The sequence below is a fragment of the Bos taurus genome, chromosome 5, assembly GCF_002263795.3.
Source record: "Bos taurus isolate L1 Dominette 01449 registration number 42190680 breed Hereford chromosome 5, ARS-UCD2.0, whole genome shotgun sequence".
Lineage (NCBI taxonomy): Eukaryota > Metazoa > Chordata > Mammalia > Artiodactyla > Bovidae > Bos > Bos taurus.
The window spans coordinates 66,651,084-66,675,480 of record NC_037332.1 but is presented as its reverse complement, the minus strand read 5'-3'; the positions used below and the strand labels follow the sequence as shown (position 1 = coordinate 66,675,480).

Below are 24,397 nucleotides of genomic sequence, written 5' to 3'. Positions count from 1 at the left end.
CGCCGAAGCCGCTCCGAATCGAAACATTTTCTAAAAGACTCCTCTGAAGCTATCCCAGGGGATCTCTTCTCTTCCTGCCCTTGCTCTCTGTGGCTGTAACCAAGACCAGGAAGTCCATCCTATCCTGGGTGTCTGCCCTTGCTGAGAGTGGCAGCCATGCATGCAGGCTCTGATCACTGGTGGGGAGCGGGGCACTTGGAATTCCTCCTCAAATTAACCCTATCGGCTTCCCTTCTTCTTCTACCTTCTGAGTGAGCTGCTTCTCTGATGACCTCCTTCTCTTGCTTTTCCGGCCACCTGCTCCCAACAGGAGCCTCAGGCCCTCAGGGCAAAGGGCCTGCCGGATCCTGGGGCGAGCTCTGCCTCTGCTGGGAGCAGGTGGAGGCCGGGCCAGCTGGGGCCCTGGGGTAGAAATTCAAAGCAATTGACAGGCAAGCAGGCAGCCCCTCAGGGAGGCAGGGAAGATGTACATAGATCAGCTGAAGGGCTGGCAGCCTGAACTGGAGGCTCAGAAAGCAGATGTGGAAGAGCAGTTAGGAGCCCAGGCTCCGGAACCAGGACATCCACTTGGTGTGATTTGGGGCAGATTATTGATCATCATAGTTTATCACTGTATAGAATTCAAGTAAGAAGCCTCTGTCTTGCAAGATTAATGAAGTAACACCAGTGGTGTATTGAGGACAGCCCAGAGTACATTTAAGGGCTTAATAGAGGTTTGCTATTCTTGTGTTATCATCATTATTATAAATAATGACTTGAGCATAGGAGCCATGAAAAGCCAGCCGGTACACAACTACATTTTCAGAGGTTCTGGGAACTGGAAAATGACCTCAGAGGTCATGCAGCCCAACATCCTTCTTAATTTTTCATCTGTTAAAATCAGAGGCCACAATTTGTCTTCAGGCACAGAGTGAATTCTGTGCAGTTGTGGGCAAGCAGGTGTCAAGCACCGCTCTATGCCGAGCACCGTGTTTGGAGCCAGAGGGAGAGAGAGAGCTGGCAGGGCCTGTCCTTAGGGAGCTCACAGGCTGATAAGGGCAGCTGGGCAGCCGAGTGAATGCAGAAGAGGGGTGGGTGCTGTGATGGAGACATGGCTGGTAGAATTCGGCCTCAGTTCCACCTTAACTCTGAGGACCCAGCAAGTGTGAAAGTGAGGAAGCCCACACTCTGACATCGAGGCACCGCATCATCAATGTTGGGCTCATCAGAGGTAGAACGTGACATAGGTCTGATTCCCTGGTAGGGCCCAAAGTGGCAGGGTATTGATGTTTAACATTGGGTTGATATTTTACCTAGTGAGGAAAACACTGCTCAGACTAACCCTCCAAAACACTATGTGTCTCAGGACCCTTGTTTCTTTGGATGGTTCTTTACCCCAGCCCATATTGGTTGCCCTTCCCTGGCATGGTTTCCTGACCCTTGCACCTGCTGAAAGACATAGCCCTTTGGGTTTCTGGGTTAGTTTTTGTGAACTGGAGTCTGGGCCCAGAAACAAATTTTTTTTTTTTTTTAGGGGAAACAGCCATCCCTTTGCAGAATTGTTCTTTCCGTCAAACTCCATGGGAGGATGATTAGGAGAAGAAAGCATCTTCATAGATCTGAACCTTTGATTCTTTCATTCAACAAAGTGCCCTTTCTACTGAGGGGCTCAGATCTCAGGGGTGAGTCTGACAACAGGCTGAAGGAGGGGGAGATCTGAACCCCTCAAATCAATTGGGCTAAATCACTTTCCATTCTAGTTGTTAAACCATTCAAAAGGCCGTATGGGTGCTAGAAAATGAAAGTTTTCAGTTTCTTAATTGCTAAAGTTCCCCACCCAAAACAGCTTAAGGGAAGGCTAATTATGGTGACAAGTTAAAGAAACCCCAACCTTCTCAAATGGCTCTTGGCTGATAGGAATTTAATAGGATTTTAATCCATAGAGTCTTTTGAATACTTGAGGTCTATTCTCCTGTTCCCCTGTCTCCTGATGACCTCAAATCCTTTTTCAACCCAACATGAAAGAGTGTTAATATCTTCCATCGATTAGTCTACTAATCCTTTTACCTTTCTCTTTGAATCTTTTGCATGACATTACATTTAGCTGGTGGGGCGGGGGGGATGTAAAATTCCTACATGGAGCCAGATTGCAGCCAAGAGAAGCAGATGGACAAAATGTCTTGGCTAGACAGAGGTGTAGGATCATCACCTTTTGAGAAATTTATCTGTTTGGAGTTATTTTCCAAGAGCAATTGGACTTGAGAGTTATTTTCCAAGAGCAATTGGGTAGATTTTGTTCAAACTGGGGTCACTATAGGAGTCTTGGTGTGGAAACAAAGCACGTCCAGATTGCCAGGACAACTATATTTTCTGTGTGGAGTAGAAAGGCTATTTATTTACTTATTCATCTATCTACTACCTATCTAGCCTGGAGGTGCTTATGATTTTGTCTTTTTTATTTGGATTAATTCCTGAAGCAATGATGGAAAAATTATTGCAGAAGACAAAATAACATTATATTTATTGCCTCCTTCTTATACATTATATTTATTCCCTTACTCTTCTTTGCCCCTCTCCCCTCCCAGCCCACTTGAGTTTTTCTCTTTTCTGCTTCAACATCACTGCTGTGAAAGGCTGATAAGGCTGAAGTTTCAGATCCATCATGGGAGGAAGAAGGGTAGGGTTCCTTAGAGGAGTCTGAATAGCCCCTGGGATTGTGGGCAGAATTGTACCTGCTTGCATATATTTTAGGAGAGAGGATTTTCAAAGGGGTCATGGTTCTCAAAGAGTTGAGATCCTGTAGAGAGAAGCTGCTTAGGGCAGGAGGGGGCTCCAGATGGTCAGGATATTTCTCCATTTCTACCACCTGCACCTGCCTTTCCTCTGGCTCTTCCTCTGCTCTACTCTTCCATTTCCATCATCTTCCCTTTATCTCCCTCTCACTTCGGAACCTCCTCCCTTTCATTTCACTTGGCCCCACGTGTGTCTCAGGGCCGGGGATGCCCATGGACCTGGGTCTGCTGGAGACCTGGGATCTGCATGTTCATAAAGACATACAGGATTGATTGACAGCCTTTTCCAGTCTACCTAGATGCTTGCTACCTGTGGCAACATCGCTCTAAGTCCTCTGGCAGCTGGGGATGGGACTTTTGTTTCAGTAGCCTGCCTCATCGTGACAAGCATGCCCACAGCTAAGAGGACAAACCTGTTTGTGAAGAGGTGGCAGCAACCCTGAAGCTGGAGGCTGGCCTAGGGTTTGCCCTCTTGTAAGCTGTCAGAAGCATGTCTATTCATGGTGAGGGAAGATCCTGAGTAAATGCGGTTTCTGAGGCCAGTCTGCTTCCTAGGTTCCAGGGCTTCAAGCTGAGGAACATTATAAGATTATAAGCAGGCTTTCATTCTAACAGGAATTCCTTATTTGCGGGCCAAATCCAAAATATTTTCCCCTTAGGTTGTCTCACTGAAGCTTTGCAACTCAACTGGCCAGAGTAAGCAGATAACGTGATTTTTATTCTCCATATTAGGAAATGAGGCAGAGGTACACTTGAATGGCAGTGTGGATTTTGGAGTCTTCATTTTTCCAGTTCAATTCCTGGGCTGTAGTTTTATGGTCAAGTTGCTCGCCCTCTGTAGGCCTAGCTTTTCTTGTCTGTAAAATGAAGATACCTGTGTGCCAGTTCAGTTCAGTTCAGTCGCTCAGTCGTGTCCAACTCTTTGCAACCCCATGAATCGCAGCACGCCAGGCCTCCCTGTCCATCACCAACTCCCAGAGTTCACTCAGACTCATGTCCATCGAGTCAGTGATGCCACCCAGCCACCTCATCCTCTGTCGTCCCCTTCTCCTCCTGCCCCTAATCCCTCCCAGCATCAGAGTCTTTTCCAATGAGTCAACTCTTCCCATGAGGTAGCCAAAGTACTGGAGTATCAGCTTTAGCATCATTCCTTCCAAAGAAATCCCAGGGCTGATCTCCTTCAGAATGGACTGGTTGGATCTCCTTGCAGTCCAAGGGACTCTCAAGAGTCTTCTCCAACACCACAGTTCAAAAGCATCAATTCTTCAGCGCTCAGCCTTCTTCACAGTCCAACTCTCACATCCATACATGACCAATGGAAAAACCATAGCCTTGACTAGACGAACCTTTGTTGGCAAAGTAATGTCTCTGCTTTTGAATATGCTATCTAGGTTGGTCATAACTTTCCTTCCAAGGAGTAAGCGTCTTTTAATTTCATGGCTGCAATCACCATCTGCAGTGATTTTGGAGCCCAGAAAAATAAAGTCTGACACTGTTTCCACTGTTTGCCCATCTATTTCCCATGAAGTGATGAGACCAGATGCCATGATCTTCGTTTTCTGAATGTTGAGCTTTAAGCCAACTTTTTCACTCTCCTCTTTCATCTTCATCAAGAGGCTTTTGAGTTCCTCTTCACTTTCTGCCATAAGGGTGGTGTCATCTGCATATCTGAGGTTATTGATATTTCTCCTGGCAATCTTGATTCCAGCTTGTGCTTCTTCCAGCCCAGCATTTCTCATGATGTACTCTGCATATAAGTTAAATAAGCGGGGTGACAATGCAGTTGTGTAAATTCTGTGATATGATTGTACAATGTGCCTGGCATAAAGGATCCATGCAAAAAGGTCAGGAAACTCATGCCTAGTCTTTTCTAAGGATCCCCAGTGAATCTCATGGTGGAGACAGAGTCAGAACCTCCAAAGTCCTGATCTTTGATAAAGAAAGGCTACCATGATGTGCTATTTGGATCAATCCAAAAGATGGTGAAGATTACAAAGAATTAGACTAAGAACACCCTTTTTCTCTGTACAGATGTGTTCCCTCAATTGAAGGAGGTAATAAGAGAATATGAAATGCTTATTATGGAATGTCAATTTGCCATTGATGCTGAGTTGAGGGAGCAGCATAGCAAGTAAAAAAGAGCAACTACTTGAAAAGAGTCAAGAGCCAGGATATGAATTCCTATTCTGTACAATGCCAGCTAGGCTTGATCTCATCTGACTTCCTGCCAGCTGGGATACCTCATTACCTCTTCTTCCTCATCTGTAAAATAGAGCTGAGATTCACTCTGTCACTTTCTGGGTCTCACAAGGGCATCATGCAAAATACTCTGTATGTTAGGATGTTTGATGGATTGCGTTGAACTTGCTTGAGTTGAAGAGGCCCTTGATCTTAGATATCCTTAAGCCTTAGTAAGGGGGGAGCTTTATGGTCTGTTGCTGTTGTTCAGACACTAAGTCATGTATGACCCTCTGCAACCCCATGGACTGTAGCCTGCCAGTCTCCTCTGTCCATGGGATTCCACAAGCAGTACTGGATTTCTTTCTCCAGGGGATCTTCCTGACCCAGAGATGGAACCCATGTCTTCTGCACTGGCAGGCAGATTCTTTACCATTGACCCATCAGGGAAGCAACTGCAGCTTAGTATCAGGCTATTTGCTACCACCAGCTCCTTGGGGTGGACACTCACCAGGCTAATAACAAATAGAGAGTTGGTGGCAGCCACTCTTTCACTGGGGCTGGCCCCACCAGAAGCCAGGGAGTCAGCTTCCTGTGTGGGATGATGTGAGGGCCCCTGGGGATGATCTCTCATTCACAAAGATGACTTCCTGTGAACATAGCTTGGGTGTTTGATATTATGCATGTGACTCTGTGTTATACTGGAAATAGCACTGGTGGTTGCCTGCCGTCTTTGGGGTCGCACAGAGTCAGACACGACTGAAGCGACTTAGCAGCAGCAGCAGGAGATGGAAGGCCAGTTTCACATTCAGATTTCTTGCTTTTTCCTCTTTGTTCTTTTCTTCCCTCCTTTTCTTTTTTCCCTTCTCTTCTTCCTCATCCTTCTGACAACATTCATTACCAAAAGCAGTAGCCTCTTTTTTGTCATCTTCCTCTTTGAAATACTTGTAACATTTGACAGCATTTTTCTCCCTGGAATCCTCTCTCTCCTTCATATTTGCTAAATCACATGGGTCTTACTTATTAAAATTCTGACGATTGGGGTTTTCTTCCTTTTTCTTTTATATCTTCTCCAAACTCAGAGTCTGCTTTACCACCTTCTTGTCATTCATTCACATTTATGCCCCAATTCAGTGGATCATTCATCCATACAACTCATATATATTGAATACCCATTCAGCGGCAGCCACATGGAGGGATGCATTAGGGAAAATCAGTCACGTGTGGTGTCTTGACTCATGTGTCTTATGGTCTAGGAGGCTGCTGTTCAGCCATGTCTGTGTAGGGATAGGGGAGTGGCTGTTTGCCAGGCACACCAAGGATCTACACTGAGGCCAGTCTTGAGCATGGTGGGGAGAGGGGAGCAAGGGTTGGGGAGGGGCTCCTGTGGGGAGACAGACATTATATGGAAGAGGCTTTAGATACATTCTGTTTGAGCCAATGTAGGTTGACCATAACTCCAGAGGCAAGTAGCTGGTAATCAGATCTCACTGCAATGTGGAATTCAGTATTTGGGAACATAGTGAACATTCCCATCAATAAGTAAGTTAATAAGATAAGTGACATCTTAAAATGGCTGTAGGGAGGATAGCTCCAGTTTAGATTGGTGATTGGAATACACAACCTTTTCTTTGTTCATCATTCACTGGCATCTCTCACTCATTCCATCCATCTATTCATTTTGACACCTTTTCAGTCTTTACTTCCTGGTAGATGCCTTTTACCCACCTGGTTTCACTCTCATAAGTGAGCCCTGCCTCCACCATGCTTCCGTTTGGTCCAGGAGGAGGGAACTGGCTTGGCACCATCATCCGCATTTGGCTCACCCATTCTTGCCAAGACCTTCACAGAGAGTGTTCCTTCTTCAGAAAGAAAATGGAAGCTCCTTAAAGGAGAAACCTAATGCCCTCAAAGGCATTCATCCTTCAGGAGGTGGGCACACCAGCTCTGTTGGGGTTAGTTTGGTGAAGGCTTCTCTGCTGGGCTGGAGGCCATGGCCTCAGAAAAGACATCCAGGAGCCTTGGAAGGGGGCGGGGGGCGGGCAGGGCAGTGAACACCCTTCTATTTTGGGCCTTGGAAGCTGAGGATTTATTGCTCTCCCTGAGACAGGCTGGAGGCAGAAGTCTGGGGCAAGCCTGGGTGCCTTGCTGGCTACACCCTGGGGCTGGTGAACATCTGGTGGAGGGAGGGGGTCAGATGGGATTCAACCTGCACCTTGAACTGCTATAAATCTTCCTGGCCAGGAAGCAGGCTCCAGCCAGGCCTGTGGGGGTGGAGTGGTGGTGGTGGTGGTGGTGATGCTTTTTGCTCAGGAGCACCCCTGAACCAGCCGCTCCTCGGCGTCCGGGCTGAGCAGTTGACCCCGACTTAATGAGACTACAACGTGGGTGTCCAGGGCCAGCTCTCCCGTGGGCTGCTTCCCTTGGAGCCAAATCAATATTTATTAATGATCTGCCCCCCTCACCCCACCCCCGGATGCCTCTGGCTTCACAGAGGCCCTCTGTTGCACCAGCCTGCCTGAGTCATTCATTAACCACTGAGCCCCGCCGCCTGTGAGGCCGTGGAGGGGCTCACAGAGGCCAGCCCACCGCGGAGGTATTTGCAAAGGTCATTAATGAGCTAATCTGATTTCACTTTTCCAAACAGAAGCCTGGGTCGCTGGGGTCAGTCTCTATTCCCAGCTTTGTGAGTGAGTCTGGTTGGGAGGGGAGAGGCCTGTGACCATCACTGAAGAAGAGAAAGGGAAAAGGAAGGGGTCTTGGAAGAACCTAGAACTTGCATGTTAAAAAGCTACCACTTCTAAAGCCAGGGTGCCTGATGGAAGGTGAGGAAGACCTGGGGCTGTCCTAGGGATTTTCTATCAGCCCCTCTATATTCCTGTCTTAGTTTGTTATTTCCTCCCTCTCTCTAGATGGGAGAACAGAAATCTAAAATCAAGGGTCCCCACCCTCACTTTATTCTAAGCCAGCCCAGTGGTTCAGTGCACGAGCTGCCCCAGTTCTGATTCCAGGCCCGCCAGCTCTGTCATCTTGAACAAGTCACCTCATCTCTCTGACCTTCAGTGTGCTCCGTTAATAATGCAAAAATAATCCTGTCTACCCCCCAGGGCTTCCCTGGTAGCTCAGATGGTAAAGAATCTGCCTGCAATGCAGGAGACCTGGGTTCTATCCCCGGGTTGGGAAGATCCCCTGGAGTAGGAAATGGCAACCCACTCCAGTATTCTTGCATGGAGAATTTCACAGACAGAGGAGCCTGGTGGGCTACAGTCCACGGGGTTGCAAAGAACTGGACATGACTGAGTGACTAACACAAACGCCTGCCAGGGTTACTCTGAAAATTAAAACAGACGGTGGAAGTCAAGTGCTTAGCACAGCATTTGGTGGCCGGGAAGCTCTCAGAAAGTGTAACTTTAAAGGAAAAAAGCAGTTACTATAACCTTGAGACTGGGAAAATTGGAAGAACCCATAAGTTGATGATGGGGACATGGCTAAGTGTCCTATCCTGGCCATCAGTGGACTGCGGGACCTTACTTAACCAGACAAGTGTGTTCTGAGCCTTTTCTGAATGATGATGGGGCCCAGAAGCTACCAGGAGCCCCTGGACTTCGATGAGGGCCCCATGGCCTCACAGTGACACCTGGGTCTCCCTGACAGTCTCCCTGATGGCATCCTAGAGATTGTTAAGCTGCTTCAACCTCTGTTTTCTCTTTGCCAAGACTTAACACCTGGAGGATTTCCTGGTGGCTCAGATGGTAAAGAGTCTGCCTGCAATGTGGGAGACCTGAGTTTGATCCCTGAATCAGGAAGATCCCCTGGAGAAGGAAATGGCAACCCACTCCAGTATTCGTGCCTGGAAAATCCCATGGATGAAAGAGCCTGGAAGGCTACATAGGGTCCATAGGGTTGCAGAGTTGGACATGACTGAGCGATTTCGCTTTGCCAAGACTTGAATCCTTTGAGTCTTTGCAACCCTCTCAAGTTCTCTGATTTTTTTTCCCACCAAGAGGTCTGAACCAAGCCATGTGGCCCAAGTACAGAGTGTTTTCCTTTTGGAGGAGAGGAAAAGAGAAAAGAAGAGAAAAGGAGAGGAGAGGAAACGAGAAATCAGCCAAAGCTGAAAGTAAGCTGGTTCTGCTGCCCTCTGGCGTTCAGCTGGAAGCTGACCAGCACGCCCAGCTCTGAACCTGGGTGGGGACAAAGAAGCTTGTCTCTGGAGCAGAGCCTTGTTTCTTTGGGAAACAGTAGGGTCAGGCATTTGGGGAGCTGAAGAAACACAGTAACTGTGCTTCCGAGAACAAGTCAGGCTGACACATAGATTGACTGAAAGTGTATTTTCATGAGTGCCCTAGCCAGCGTTAGCCCTCCACATAGGCATATGAAACCCCAAAAGGATCATAGCAGATATGAATCCAACAGCCTACATTTTTTGCAGAGGAAACTGAGCCCAAGATCAGAAAACCTGTTAACATCAGAGCAGAGCCTGTCTGAGAAGGTGCTTCTGACTCCTGTCTCCCTTCTTTCCTCCTGTTCCCTCCCCTCCTCCTCTTCCTTCTCCCCTTCATTCCTCTCCTCCTTTTTCTTCTTCCTCATCACCACTGAACTTATCCCGTCCTAGTGGTTAACACCGATGGAACACTGACTGTGGCCAGTCGCTCTGCTCGAATGTGTCCCATTTTCTCTAGCATTTAACACAAGTGTGTGCATGCTCACTCGTGTCTGACTCTGAGACCCCGAGGACTATATAGCCTGCCAGGCTTCTATGTCCATGGGATTTCCCAGGCAGGGATACTGGGGTGGGTGGCCATTGCCTCTTCTAGGGGATCTGCTGACCCAGAGATTGAATCTGCGGCTCCTGCATTGGCAGGCGGATTCTTTACCACTGAGCCACCTTAATGTACATAATGATGCAGTAATATGGAAAGACAGTTTTAATTCATTTTGTGGTTAAAGAAACTAAGGCTCTGAGAGATAAAATGCTTGCTCAGTTACACAACAGAGTAAGTGGACAGATTCCTAGCCTCACTGGAAAACATTATGCTCTGCTCCCTGTATTATATTACTGCTACTGCTGCTGCTAAGTCTCTTCAGTCGTGTCCGACTCTGTGCGACCCCATAGACGGCAGCCCACCAGGATCCCCCGTCCCTGGGATTCTCCAGGCAAGAACACTGGAGTGAGTTGCCATTTCCTTCTCCAATGCATGAAAGTGAAAAGTGAAAGGGAAATCGCTCAGTCATGTCCGACTCTTCGCGACCCCATGGACTGAAGCCTACCAGGTTCCTCCGCCCATGGGATTTTCCAGGCAAGAGTACTGGAGTGGGCTGCCATTGCCTTAAGGGCAGAGTAAAAACAAAGGCAAAGTCCCCGGAGTTTGTAGCTGAACAGTCCTAATAGCGACATTCCTCCTCTATCGTGCTTTGCTTTACCATGCTTCACAGGTACTGTATTTTTTACAAATGGCAGGTTTGTGAAAGCCCTGTATGGAGCAAGTCCACAGCCTTCATTTTTCCAACAGCGTTTGCTCGCTTCCTGTCTCCGTATCCTATGCTGGTAGTGCTCACAATATGTCAGCCTTTCTCATGGTTGTGTTTGTCATGGTGATCTGAGATCACTGATGTTACTGATGTTACTACTATGACTTGCTGAAGGCTCAGATGATACTTAGCATTTTTAGCGAATAAATATTTTTTTAATTAAGACATATACATTGTTCAGATGTAACACTATTGCACACTTCATAGACTACAGCACAGTGTAAAAACACAACTTTTATATGTCCTGGGAAACCTCAGAGTTAATGTGACTCACTTTACTGTGATATTCTCTTTATCATGGTGGTCTAGAACCAAACCCCCAGTATTCCCAACATGTGTAAGTGCTCAGTTGCTGCGGTCATGTCTGACCCTTCGCAAACCTATGGACTGTAGCCTGCCAGGCTCCCCTGCCCATGGGGTTCTCCAGGCAAGAATACAGGAGTGGGTTTCCATGCCCTCCTCCAGGGGATCTTCCTGATCTAGGGATCGAACCTGCTTCTCCTGCATCTCCTGCATTGCAGATGGATTCTTTACTACTGAGCCATCAGGGAATCCCTATTTCCAACATGAATCTGTATTTATTATGTGCCAGACTCTGTTCTCAACAGATCACACATATTAACTCTTTTAAACTTATGTGTTCCTATAAAGTGGTACTTTATTATCCCCACTTTACTGGTAGGAAGACTAAAGCAGGGTTAAATATTTGTCCACTTGACTTCACATTCCAGGATATCTGGCTCTAGGTGAGTGATCACACCATTGTGATTATCTGGGTAGTGAAGATCTTTTTTGTACAGTTCTTCTGTGTATTCTTGTCACTTCTTCTTAATATCTTCTGCTTCTGTTAGGTCCATACCATTTCTGGCCTTTATTGAGCCCATCTTTGCATGAAATGTTCCATTGGTATCTCTAATTTTCTTGAAGAGATCTCTAGTCGTTTCCATTCTATTGTTTTCCTCTATTTCTTTGCATTGATCACTGAGGAAGGCTTTCTTATCTCTCCTTGCTATTGTTTGGAACTCTGCATTCAAATGGGTATATTTTTCCTTTTCTCCTTTGCTTTTCACGTCCCTCCTTTTCACAGCTATTTGTAAGGCCTCCCCAGACAGCCATTTTGCTTTTTTGCATTTCTTTTTCTTTGGGATGGTCTTGATTCCTGTCTCCTGTACAATGTCACAAACCTCTGTCCATAGTTCATCAGGCACTCTGTCTAGCAGATCTAGTCCCTTAAATATATTTCTTACTTCCACTGTATAGTCATAAGGGATTTTATTTAGGTCATACCTGAATGGTCTAGTTATTTTCCCTACTTTCTTCAATTTCAGTCTGAATTTGGCAATAAGGAGTTCATGATCTGAGCCACAGTCAGCTCCCGGTCTTGTTTTTGCTGACTGTATAGAGCTTCTCCATCTTTGGCTGCTGGAGAAGGCAATGGCACCCCACTCCAGCACTCTTGCCTGGAAAATCCCATGAACGGAGGAGCCTGGTAGGCTGCAGTCCATGGGGTCGCTAAGAGTCGGACATGACTGAACGACTTCACTTTCACTTTTCTCTTTCATGCATTGGAGAAGGAAATGGCAACCCACTCCAGTATTCTTGCCTGGAGAATCCCAGGGACGGCAGAGCCTGGTGGGCTGCCATCTATGGGGTCGCACAGAGTCGGACATGACTGAAGCGACTTAGCATAGCATAGCATAGCATATCTTTGGCTGCAAAGAATATAATCAATCTGATTTTAGTGTCGACCATCTGGTGATGTCCATGTGTAGAGTCTTCTCTTGTGTTGTTGGAAGAGGGTGTTTGCTATGACCAGTGCATTCTCTTGGCAGAACTCTATTAGTCTTTGCCCTGCTTCATTCTGTACTCCAAGGCCAAATTTGCCTGTTACTCCAGGTGTTTCTTGACTTCCTACTTTTGCATTCCAGTCCCTATAATGAAAAGGACATCTTTTTTGGGTGTTAGTTCTAGAAGGTCTTGTAGGTCTTCATAGAACTGTTCAACTTCAGCTTCTTCAGCATTACTGGTAGGGGCATAGACTTGGATTACCATGATATTGAATGGTTTGCCTTGGAAACGAACAGAGATCATTCTGTAGATTTTGAGATTGCATCCAAGTACTGCATTTCAGACTCTCTTGTTGACCATGATGGCTACTCCATTTTTTCTAAGGGATTCCTGCCTGCAGTTGTAGATATAATGGTCATCTGAGTTAAATTCACCCATTCCAGTCCATCTTAGTTCACTGATTCTTAGAATGTCGATGTTCACTCTTGTCATCTCCTGTTTGACCACTTCCAATTTGCCTTGATTCATGGACCTGACATTCCAGGTTCCTATGCCATATTGCCCCAGAGACCGCATTCAAGCCTAGGTTGTCTGCCTGTGTAATCAGGGCCTTAACCATAGCTAGGTTGTCTCTCCCTGAGAAACGGGGGCCCTGATCTGGGCTGGGGTCAAACTCTGGCTGTTTCAGTCCCCTTGAGCAATGGCAAGCTCGTGTAATGTCTCTCCGACCTTCGCCCTGGGGTCTGGAGCCATGAGATGTTATATAAAATAGTATCTTCTTCCTTTTCTATTTCCTGGCACTGATTTTTTCTTCTTCAGGGACTTCCTGGCATTGTTATATTTTAAAATTTATTTATAGCTTATTCCTTGTCACTCTCTCTCGGATGTGAGCTCCACAGGAGTGAGGAATCCACTGTATTCACTCCTCAACATCCAGAGCCTGGCAGTATAAGTGCTTAATACGTAGTCATGAAAACTCCTTTGGGAGGGCTAAGGGTCCCCCAAGTCAGAAGATGGTACAGTGAGGAAAGGCTGGCTTGCTGTATCTCCAAGGGCAGCTGTTACTGCCAGAATTATGGATAAATTTCTGGCAAAATAGAGGCTGTGAATGAGCAGGGACAGGCAGTCTTGGAAGGCAAGTGACAGGGCAGCAACACACTAGAGAAACAGGGAGGGTCTTACAGGGGGTCCTGAGTCCTGACTGACTACAATAGGACATCCTTCCTTATGCCCTCCCAGACCCATGGAGGGAACAGACCCCATTTTCAGTGCTGACAACAGAGATCCATCATGTAAGGCCCTGGATTCAAGGAGAAAGAAAAGCTTGGAGAGAATTCAAGTGGCAAAGTGGGAAGTCAGGTCTCATCTTCAGGGAGCTAAATGCGGGGCTGAGTCATCCCAGACTCCAAAGTCCAGCATCTGGGACAGCGGAGGGCTGTGGAGCGACTTCTCCTCCCTGCCCCTCGGCTTCCTCTTCTGAAAATGGGGGTGATAATAATACCAACCTCACGGAGCTGGTATGAGAATTGGGTGAGGAAGGGTATGTAGTGTTTAGGACAGCACCTAAACAAGAGCTCTGTGAGTCTTAGCTGGAATTACTACCACAATGTCTGTTCCTGTTATTACTATTGTAGGGAGCCTGCCTTGAGAACCGGGCTGGGCTTAGGGGCATGCAGACCTCCAGGTGGGAAACTGTAAAGAAAATCAGGCAGTCAGGCTCCAGAGCCAGCCCCTCTGCCCAACCTCTGTGCTCCCCACCCCTGTACCTGGCAGGATGGATTTTGTGGTCCAGACCTGAGATCACAGCATCATCCAGGCCCAAGTTTGAATACTGAATCCACTGTTTCCAACAGTGTGTGTGTTTGGGTTTATCACTTAACCTCTCCATATCCCAGTTTTTTCATTTTCAATATGGGGATACCAATAGTACCACCAGGCTTCCCTTGTGGCTCAGACAGTAAAGAATCCACCTGCAATGCAGGGTTTGATCCCTGGGTCAGGAAGATCCCCTGGAGAAGGGAATGGCAACCCACTCCAGTATTCTTGCCTGGAGAATTCCATGGACAGGGGAGCCTGGCGGCCTACAGTCCATGGGTCTCAAAGAATTGGACACAACTGAACAAATAACACACAGTCAGTTCAGTCAGTTCAGTTGCTCAATTGTGTCTGACTCTTTGAGACCCCGAGGACTGCAGCACACCAGGCCTCCCTGTCCATCACCAACTCCTAGAGTTTACTCAAACTCATGTCCATTGAGTCAGTGATGCCGTCCAACCATCTCATCCTCTGTCATCCCCTTCTCCTCCCGCCTTCAATCTTTCCCAGCATCAGGGTCTTTTCAAATGAGTCAGTTCTTTGAATCAGGTGGCCAAAGTATTGGAGTTTCAGCTTCAGCATCAGTCTCTCCAATGAATATTCAGGACTGAATTCCTTTAGGATGGACTGGCTGGATCTCCTTGCTGTCCAAGGGACTCTCAAGAGGCTTCTTCTCCAACACCACAGTTCAAGAGCATCAATTCTTCGGCGCTCAGCTTTCTTTATAGTCTAACTCTTACATCCATACATGACTATTGGAAAAACCATAGCTTTGCCTAGATGGATCTTTGTTGGAAAAGTAATGTCTCTGCTTTTTAATATGCTGTCTAGGTTGGTCATAACTATTCTTCCAAGGAGCAAGCATCTTTTAATTTCATGGCTGCAGTCACCATCTGCAGTGATTTTGGAACCCAAAAAACTAAAGTCTGTCACTGTTTCCATTATTTCCCCATCTATTTGCCATGAGGTGATGGGACTGGATACCATGATCTTAGTTTTCTGAATGAAACTTGAGCTTTAAGCCAACTTTTTCACTCTCCTCTTTCACTTTCATCAAGAAGCTCTTTAGTTTTTTGCTTTCTGCCATAAGGGTGCATGTCTGCATATCTGAGGTTATTGATATTTCTCCTGGAAATCTTGATTCCAGCTTGTGCTTTATCCAGTGCAGTATTTCTCATGATGTACTCTGCATATAAGTTAAATAAGCAGGGTGACAGTATACAGCCTTGACGTACTCCTTTCCCAATTTGGAACCAGTCTGTTGTTCTATCTCCAGTTCTAACTGTTACTTCCTGACCAGCATACAGATTTCTCAGGAGGCAGGTCAGGTGGTCTGGTATTCCCATCTCTTGAAGAATTTTCCACAGTTTGTTGTGATCCACACAGGGCTTTGGCATAGTCAATAAAGCAGAATTAGATGTTTTTTTCTGGAACTCTCTTGTTTTTTTGATGATCCAACTCATCGAATAGTACCCACCAATAGTACCCACACCAATAGTACCCACACACACAATAGTACCCACCAATAGTACAAATACTAAGTAAAGTATTTGGAATTATACTCAGTGTTAGTTAGTTTTTATTATTAACAGAGGAGGAAGAAAGATTAGCATCTAAGATCTATGGAAAGGAGGCTGTTAAGTGGACCTTTATTACTTGTGTTCACATAATCATCTTGTTTTGATGGAATGCAGCTGTTTCCTGTCTGATGCTCTAATGTATAGATCATGGGTGACAGTTCCCCAGTATAACCACTAGATGGCACACATGTTCTTTCCTGCCTGACTTGAGCAAAGCCAGACAGAAATAACACGCAAGCAGTGGAAAGCTACCTTTTATCATCCTGACGCTGGGCTGCATCCTTTGCCTACATTCTCATTTACTCCTCACAGCAGTCCCCAGATTAAAGGACATATTTCACCAAAAATGCTAAGCACAATTCCTGGCATATGACATGTTGCTGCTATTTTTACAGAGTTGAGACTGAGACACAGAGAGGGTGAGTAGGCAGCTGGAGCCTGGGTTCTAAAAGGTAGACACAACCGGCTGCAAGTTTAGCATCTTTTTCCCTGAAATTTCCTCCCTCTGTTCCCTCTGCACATAGAACTACAGTGCAGTCTGGTTCCTAACTTCATGGAACTTACAGTCCAAAATGTCCTCATCTCTGTTCATTCATTCCTGGGACAGTTCCGCTCTCAGTGTGCCTTCTTTCTTGAAGGCCACAGAGATCTGGGTGCTGCCACCTGCTCTGCAGGACCCAGTCACTGTGGGTCACACCATTCAGACCCCGCCTTCTCTCCCACTGTACTGCTACTGCTTCAGAGCAAGCCCGTGGGTTTTTAGGTACTGCCCAGCATCGTCAAATCCCAAACTGCTGGATGGTGTTTATTCCATGTCACCACGGCTTTGACGTCAAAATATTTTGCAAGGTTTCCTGGAGGCCCTTGGGAGGGAGATACATGAAAGGAAGATGGGTAGCAAGAGGAGGGTTCTTGGGCTTAACTGGTGCTTACAATAGAAGGCTTCCCAGGTGGCACTGAAAGAAAGTGAAAGTGAAAGCTGCTCAGTGGTGTCTGACTCTTTGTGACTCCATGGACTATACTGTCCATGGAATTCTCCAGGCCAGAATACTGGAATGGGTAGCCTTTCCCTTCTCTAGGGGATCTTCCCAACCCAGGGATCAAACCCAGTTCTCCCACAATGCAGGCAGATTCTTTACCAGCTGAGCCACAAGGGAAGCCCAAGAATACTGCAGTGGGTAGCCTATCCCTTCTCCAGGGGATCTTTCCGACCCAGGAGTTGAACTGGGGTCTCCTGCATTGCAGGTGATTCTTTATCAATTGTATCAGGGAAGCCTCGTGGTAAAGAACCCACCTGCTAATGCAGGAGACATAAGACATGTGGTTTCAATCCCTGAGTTGGGAAGATCCCCTGGAGGAGGGCATGGCATTCCACTCCAGTATTCTTGCCTGGAGAATCCCATGGACAGAGGAACCTGGTGGGCTAAAGTCCATAGGGTCACAAAGAGTCAGACATGACTGAAGCGACTTAGCATGCATAGAATGCATATTCCAAAATATATCTGGAACATATATCACATGAAATATTCTGCTGCTAAAGTAAACCATAAAACACCACTCCACTGTGCCATGATAGGTAGACGAGAGATGAATTTTGAGATCATTCAGAGAAAATCTTCAGGAAAGGGAATAGGTGAGGGAACATGTTTTAAGTGAAATACGCGAGACAGAAAAAAAAAAAAAAACAAACAAACATACTGAATGGTATCATTTATATGTGGAATCTTCAAAAAGAAAAAAAAAGAAAAGTCATAGAAACATAAAGTAGATAACTGGTTATCAGGGGCTTAATGGTGGAGAAATAGGGAGAGGCTGGTAAAAGGGTACAAACTTTTCAGCTATAAGATGAATGAGGTCTGAGACTTGCCCAGCGGTTCAGTGGTTAAGACTCTGTGCCTCCAGTGCAGGGGGCATGGGTTCAGTCCCTGGTGATGAAACTAAGATCCCACGTGCTGTGTGGAATGGCCCCCCAAAACAGATGGATCAGGCCTGAGGATCTAATGTAAAACATGGTGAGTGTAGTCAATAACACTGTACTGTATTGTTGAAATTTGCAAAGAGAATAGAATCCTCAAAAGATAAATATGTGTGGTGATGGATGTGTTAATTAACCAGATGGGGGGAATCCTCTCACAATGTGTATGTCTCTCAGACCATCATGATATATGTTTAAGCTATCGTCAGGTTTTGTTACTGGCTTATTCAACTTCAATGTTGAATAAACCAAGAAATATATACAATTTGTTTCCAAGGAAAATGAGATTTGACTTTTGAATAGGAATTTGGGGGTTATCTGGGACCCCACTTGCCAGCACCATGGGCTTGCCTCATTGGAGCTGATCCCCTGCTTCTGATCTTGGTGGCCACGTTACACCCATCTGCTAATCAGGCCTTTGCCCTTTCTGTGTTGCAGTGCCCTGGTTTCCAAGAACCATTCAGGAACTCGACAACTTTGCCAACCAGGTTCTCAGCTATGGAGCTGAACTGGATGCAGATCACCCGGTGAGCCCGTGGCCCCGCCCATGAGGCTCCCTAAGTTCCTCCCTCCACCCCCTCCACCCCCTCCACCCCCTTTCAGCAATGTGTCTTTGTTTGCTTGTACGACAAACATTTATTGAGTGTCTACTTAGACATCATCATTATCATGGTTATCTTTGAAGCAAATACAGATCACCATCCAGAAACTATTATTTATTTATCATATATGTATGTAAGGGATGTGTATTCATACATGCACAAAAACACACATGCACATATGTAAATCACCTTTATTTCTGATTTGGTCCTACCACAGAGGTTTAAATCAAGTGCTTGGGCAACACTAAACTACTAACAACTCCACCAGGTACAGTGGGGCAGTGGGGGGTGGTGATCTGGAACTGGATTTCAAAGCCTGAGAACAGCCATATAAGGAAGCAAGAGGCTCTATGAGCCGAGGGAATAGCATATGCAAAGGCTCAGAGTCCTGAAAAGTATCTGGAATATTTGGACATGAATCTCAGCAAACTCCAAGAGATGGTAAAAGACAGGGGAGCCTGGCGTGCTGAAGTCCATGGGGCGCAAAGAATCAGAAACAACTCAGTTACTGAACAACAACAACAATATTTGGGGAATGGCTGAGTTGATGTATAGGCATGAGGGTGAGAGTGTCAGGAGATGAAGCTGGGCGGTGGGTTATGGTCAGATTTTAAAAGATCTGATGTATCAGATAGAACATTTGACTGTATCCTGTATCCATTCATATTTTTAAGTAGATGACCAAGGTTGGAGTCTTATTCTCCTTTTTAGGGCAGAGGACTCTAGAAGGAGCAGCCTTCTAGAGGCTGAGAAGCAAGGCTTCTAGAGGTGAGAAATGCCACCATCGTGTTGACTGTCATTTACTCTCCAACCAGGCAGATGGTTCCTCAATCTTTAAACGACTTGGAGGCTGTTTTCATTAGCGATGGTTACTGTAACTCACTTAGAGCCTCTGCATTTTATCAGGACTCTGTTTCTCCTCCGTCTCAGCTATGTGGTCTTTACAGCTGAGCAGGTTGTGAACTTGCTCTTCACAAAGGCTCTTTTCAGTAAGCAAAGCTGATGTTCCCATTGTACTGACTGAGTGACTGAGGCACAACAAAAGTAAATGACTTCCCTAAGTCATCCTAAACTTTGGATCCTTCACCTCTTTCATCTGTGCTCATAGTACCTGAGGACAGAAGTCTAACCAGTGTCAGAAATTCAGGCCCTTTCACAGAGACGAAGAGCAAACTATTTGGGCAGGCTAGCCTTTTAAAATATGAACAGTTGTTGCTTGTTCCAGTTCAAATAGTAAACCCCTTAGAGTGGACTCAAAAGTGCAGAAAAGCGTGAGGAAGAATATGAAGATCATCCCTAATCTTAGTTATTTCTCTTTTTCTCTTGGTTCTATTCTGCTTTTTTTTTTTTTTTTTAACATGGAGAAGGTGTTTTATAAGCAGAAGCAAAAGTGAATTTCCCCCAGCTCCTATACTTCAAAACAGAAAAAAAAATCACCTGTTATACTGCCAAAATCATCAATATTTTATTAATTTATTTATTTAGACACATGTGAGTACACATGGCGCTTCCCAGGTGGTGCAGTGGTAAAGAATCTGCCTGCCAAATGCAGGAGATGCAGGACACTCGGGTTCGATCCCTGAGTTGGGACGATCGCCGGAAGTAGGAAACGACAGCCCACTCCAGTATTCTTACCTGGGAAACCCCTTGGACAGAGGAGCCTGGAGGGCTACCGTCTGTGGGGCCACAAAGAGTCGAACACGACTGAGCATGCGCGCACACAGCATTAATATACATATTTTAAGTCAGTGCTATCATGTCCTAACCCGCCCCCAACAGGAAGCTTGTAGGAGGTTTCAGTCTTTTAGTCTTAGGATGATTCGGCAGTGAATCCTCCTGCCTGTGCATCTTTATGTGAACTTCCCAGAGCTTCTTTGATTCTTATTTGTGAAATTATTTAAGGATAGAAACTGGATTTCGGGCTCCTCATATCTATTACTTAAACACCTGCTCCCTGCAAAAACTAGAGGTAAAGTTGCAGCATTTGGAATCTCGTCCCATCTTCCTGGGTAGAAAGCAGCCGAGTGGAGCCCGGGAAGAGGGGGCACACAAGGAGATGCTCTACATGCCCCATGACACGTCTGGGGCAGACCCGCTTTGCTGCCTGCCCAGGGAGATGAGCATCTCTAAAGACTCCATTTCTCAGAAATGCTGTCGGGCCACCCTGACCCCGTCCCTGGGATGTTTTCTCCTCTTCCCAAGCTCCCCACCTCCCGCTCGGCTCCGTGTCCCTTCCGCCGGCCACGTGCTGGCTCCCTCGGAGCAACGGGGTAAGAGGCCAGTCCTCAGAAACGGCCCGTTCCCTCTCCTTACCCTCGTGTCTCCTCAGAGGCACTTGGGGCTGGTCTTAAAACTCCCTGGAATTCATTTTCATTACAGACCCAGCCCATGTCTTTGGCTCCCTGGCCTCTCCGTGTCATGCTTTTTATCATAAAAATGCGATTTATCAGGTACACGGTCCCCCTGACAAGGAGGCCAGGCTCTCTGTGTTCCTTTCTGTGACTTTTCATCAGATCTCGGGAACTGGCGGGCCAAGGACAGAGTAAACCCTCCAGGGTGCTTCCCCGCAGCCTCCAGCCCTGCAGGGCCTGGCCTCGCCGCGAGGGGTGGCTCGGGCGTTCTTCCCGAAAGGACCCTCTGTTCCTCCCGGTCCCCTGGTGTTCAGACTGACCCCCTGCCCTTGGCAGTGTCCACTGACACCTGACCCAGCATCTCACTCTTGGGCTTTCAAAACAGCCCCTTGAGAAAAGAGGACAAGGAAGACTTGTTCCCAAAATGCAGGGTAGAGGGCACCTGCCTTTCAGCAGGAATGTGGAAGGAGCCAGCTCACCTGCCTTCTTCCCCAGCTCTCTCCTGCCTTCCCCCTCACCCCACCTTCCTTCCACAAACATTGATTAAGCAAATAACATCCACAGCTAATGTTTCTCCAGTGAGGACTGTATGCCAGATGCTGTGCTGAATGCTTTACCCACATTTTCAAAATTTCAATGTTATAACCTCCCTGGGAGGATTGAATTCTCTCATTTTCAGAGGAGACAACTCAGACGAGCAGGCTGTGTGGCCTCACGTGTATGTGGACTGTGTCCCAGGCTGGAGAGGAAAGGGGCTGGAAATGATTAGTGAGACCTGGTTCCTTCTGCCCTCCACAGGCCTTCGGTCATGGGGTAGAGCAGGGAGGGGTGTCCAATTTTCCCAAACGGATGCCAGAAGGGGCTAGGATACAGCCTCGCAGGCGGAATTCAAATGGGTCTAGTTATTGTTTTTTAGATCATGAATTAATTTGGTTGCTTTGGGTCTTGTGGGATCTAGTGCCCTGACCAGGGATCAAACTGGGGGGCCCCCTGCATTGGGAACAGAGTCTTAGCCACTGGGTCACCAGGGAAGTATCCCAAATTGGTCTGTTTGATCCCCGTTTCTAAAATGGACTCTCCTTTCTCTGACATCTCCCAGCCTCTGTGCTCCTGTTCATGTCATTTCCTTTCTCTGGGATATTTTTTCTTTTCTTTTTTTGGGGGGATATTGTTTCTTATCCTCTCACTTCTTTGCCTGCTGGCAAACCTGTCTTTTCATCTTTTAAGGCCCAGCTCACATACCTTGGCCTCCCTAAAGCCTTCCTCCTGAGCACTTTCTCCTGGTCAAGTTTTTCACACTGATGCTGCAGAACTAGGTGCACTGAGTTTTATACTCTGAACACAGTATCAGCTCGAAATAAATTCATTGCCTCAGAGGACTTCTTTAATGGTCATATGCACAGTTCTTAAATTGTAGTCTTTGAAAAAAATTCTCATGATCAAGGAATAAAGTCTGTATTCCAGACTATCATTTTAAGCATCTATAAGTTCCATTATCTCACTAGAAGGTTTGGAAAATCCTATAAAAATGAAACCCATTCAACCTCATGTTCCTTAAATTTATTTACCCATGGAACCCCCTTTTCATGGAATACCTAGCAACACCATCTTGAATGGTAGTGTTCCATGGAACATAGTTTGAGTTCAGTTCAGTTCAGTTCAGTCACTCAGTTGTGTCTGACTCTTTGCGACCCCATAAACCGCAGCACGCCAGGCCTCCCTGTCCATCACCAACTCCAGGAGTCCACCCAAACCCACGTCCATTGAGTCGATGATGCCATCCAACCATCTCATCCTCTGTCGTCCCTCAATTCTCCTCCTGCCCTCAATCTTTCCCAACCTCAGGGTCTTTTCCAATGAGTCAGCTCTTCGTATCAGGTGGCCAAAGTACTGGAGTTTCAGCTTCAAAATCAGTCCTGCCAATGAACACCCAGGACTGATCTCCTTTAGGATGGACTAGTTGGATCTCCTTGCAGTCCAAGGGACTCTCAAGAGTCTTCTCCAACACCACAGTTCAAAAGCATCAATTCTTCATTTGGTAAAATCGTAACACACAAAGTATATGATTAAACATCAGATTTAAAGAGATAGTACATACTATCAGTTCTAAGGTCCCTGTGGACTAGAATGGTTTGGGAGGACTTCTGGAAAGAGGGAGATCTGAGGTGAGCCCTCTAGTAACAAGGTCAATAGTTGCTGTTCAGTTGCTAAGTCGTGTCTGACTCTTTGCAACCCCATGGACACCAGGCTTCCCTGTCTTTCACTGTCTCCTGGAGTTTGCTCAGATTCATGTCCATTGAGTCCATGACACCATTCAACCATCTCATCCTGTGCTTCCCTCTTCTCCTTTTGCCTTCAATCTTTCCCAGCCTCAGGGTCTTTTCCAGTGAGTCGGCCCTTCCCATCAGGTGACCAAAGTATTGATCAAGAGGGCCAAATGCTTATCATATGACCCCCAAATCTCTATGAATTAACCCAGTAAAAGTTCATTTCCAGTGTAGGTCAAAAGGGAAGTTTCCTCTCACACTCCTGCAGAGATCAAGTCTCCTTCGATCTAGCAGCGGCACCCTCATCTGGGTCCTGGGAGCCGTCTCCATTCTGCCAGGCATGGGAGAATTGCTCCTGGGAGGTATTTATGGTCCAGGATGAAAGGTGACTCACATCCCTTCACTTCAGTTCCACTGCCTGCAGCTCAGTCACAGGGTTGCTACTCCCTGAAAGAGAGACCAGGAACAGTGGTTTAGTAATGCTGTCTGAAAGCAAAAGGGCTCAGATCTTGGGGACCATCAGCAGCCTCTGCCACATAGACCCTAACCCCATAGGTCCCTCTTCCAGTTTTCCTGGCACCTGTTGATGCTGCTGCTAAGTCGCTTCAGTCGTGTCCGACTCTGTGCGACCCCATAGACGGCAGCCCACCAGGCTCCCCCATCCTTGGGATTCTCCAGGCAATAACACTGGAGTGGGTTGCCATTTCCTTCCCCAATGCATGAAAGTGAAAAGTGAAAGGGAAGTCACTCAGTCGTGTCCAACTCTTCGAGACCCCATGGACTGCAGCCTATCAGGCTCCTCCATCCATAGGATTTTCCAGGCAAGAGTACTGGAGTGGGGTGCCATCACCTTCTCCATCCTGGCACCTGTACCTGCTTCTAAACTGAAGATCTGCATGAGGCGAGGCTTTCTGGTGGGGAAAGCATTAGCCAATACAACTGCTTGTCTGTGTCTCTTTCTACTTCTTGATTTAAATCTCTCAAATTACTTTTCAGTATTTCCAGAACATAGATGCTGAGTTTCCCTGCTCTCCAAGAAGAGCCTTGCTCTTTCCTGAAAGCAGGACTATCTTTCTAATACTTCTCTTTCCCTTTTCCTTTGCCCATCCAACCTTCTCCACCCCAGGGTCCTGTCAAGGTCTGTTCTAAGGATCAGTCAGAGAGTTGAGTCATCAAAGACTCCTTGTGCTTGTACTAAGCTGCTCTGTCAAAGCATAACTTTTAAAAAGTTAAAAACAACTGTCACACAGGTAGATAGTAAACATCTCTCAAAGATCTATGAACTCTGGAGTAAGGGAATCAATAACATGACAAGGACAGTGCAAAGGAAGATATAAGAGATGAAAACATATGGTCATTGAAAAATGGGATGCTAGAATGAGATTACAAAGATGGGTACACGTGATTAATGTCCTATAAAACAATAAAGTCACAACCACGAGTGCTTTCTGTTGGACAGAAGTCATTTGCAACTTGATCATAAAATAAATGTTTTGCAACTTAAAGGTCCGTCTAGTTAAGGCTATGGTTTTTCCTGT

General features: G+C 46.4%; 1 protein-coding gene across 1 annotated transcript in view; it reads left to right on the top strand.

Annotated features, from left to right (window-relative positions):
• PAH (phenylalanine hydroxylase) overlaps window positions 1-24,397 on the top strand; it is a 90,203-nt gene that overhangs the window by 28,148 nt on the left and 37,658 nt on the right. Inside the window, 1 exon segment of the mRNA NM_001046058.2 lies at window positions 18,078-18,166. Within this exon segment, the coding sequence (NP_001039523.1) occupies window positions 18,078-18,166 (89 nt within the window).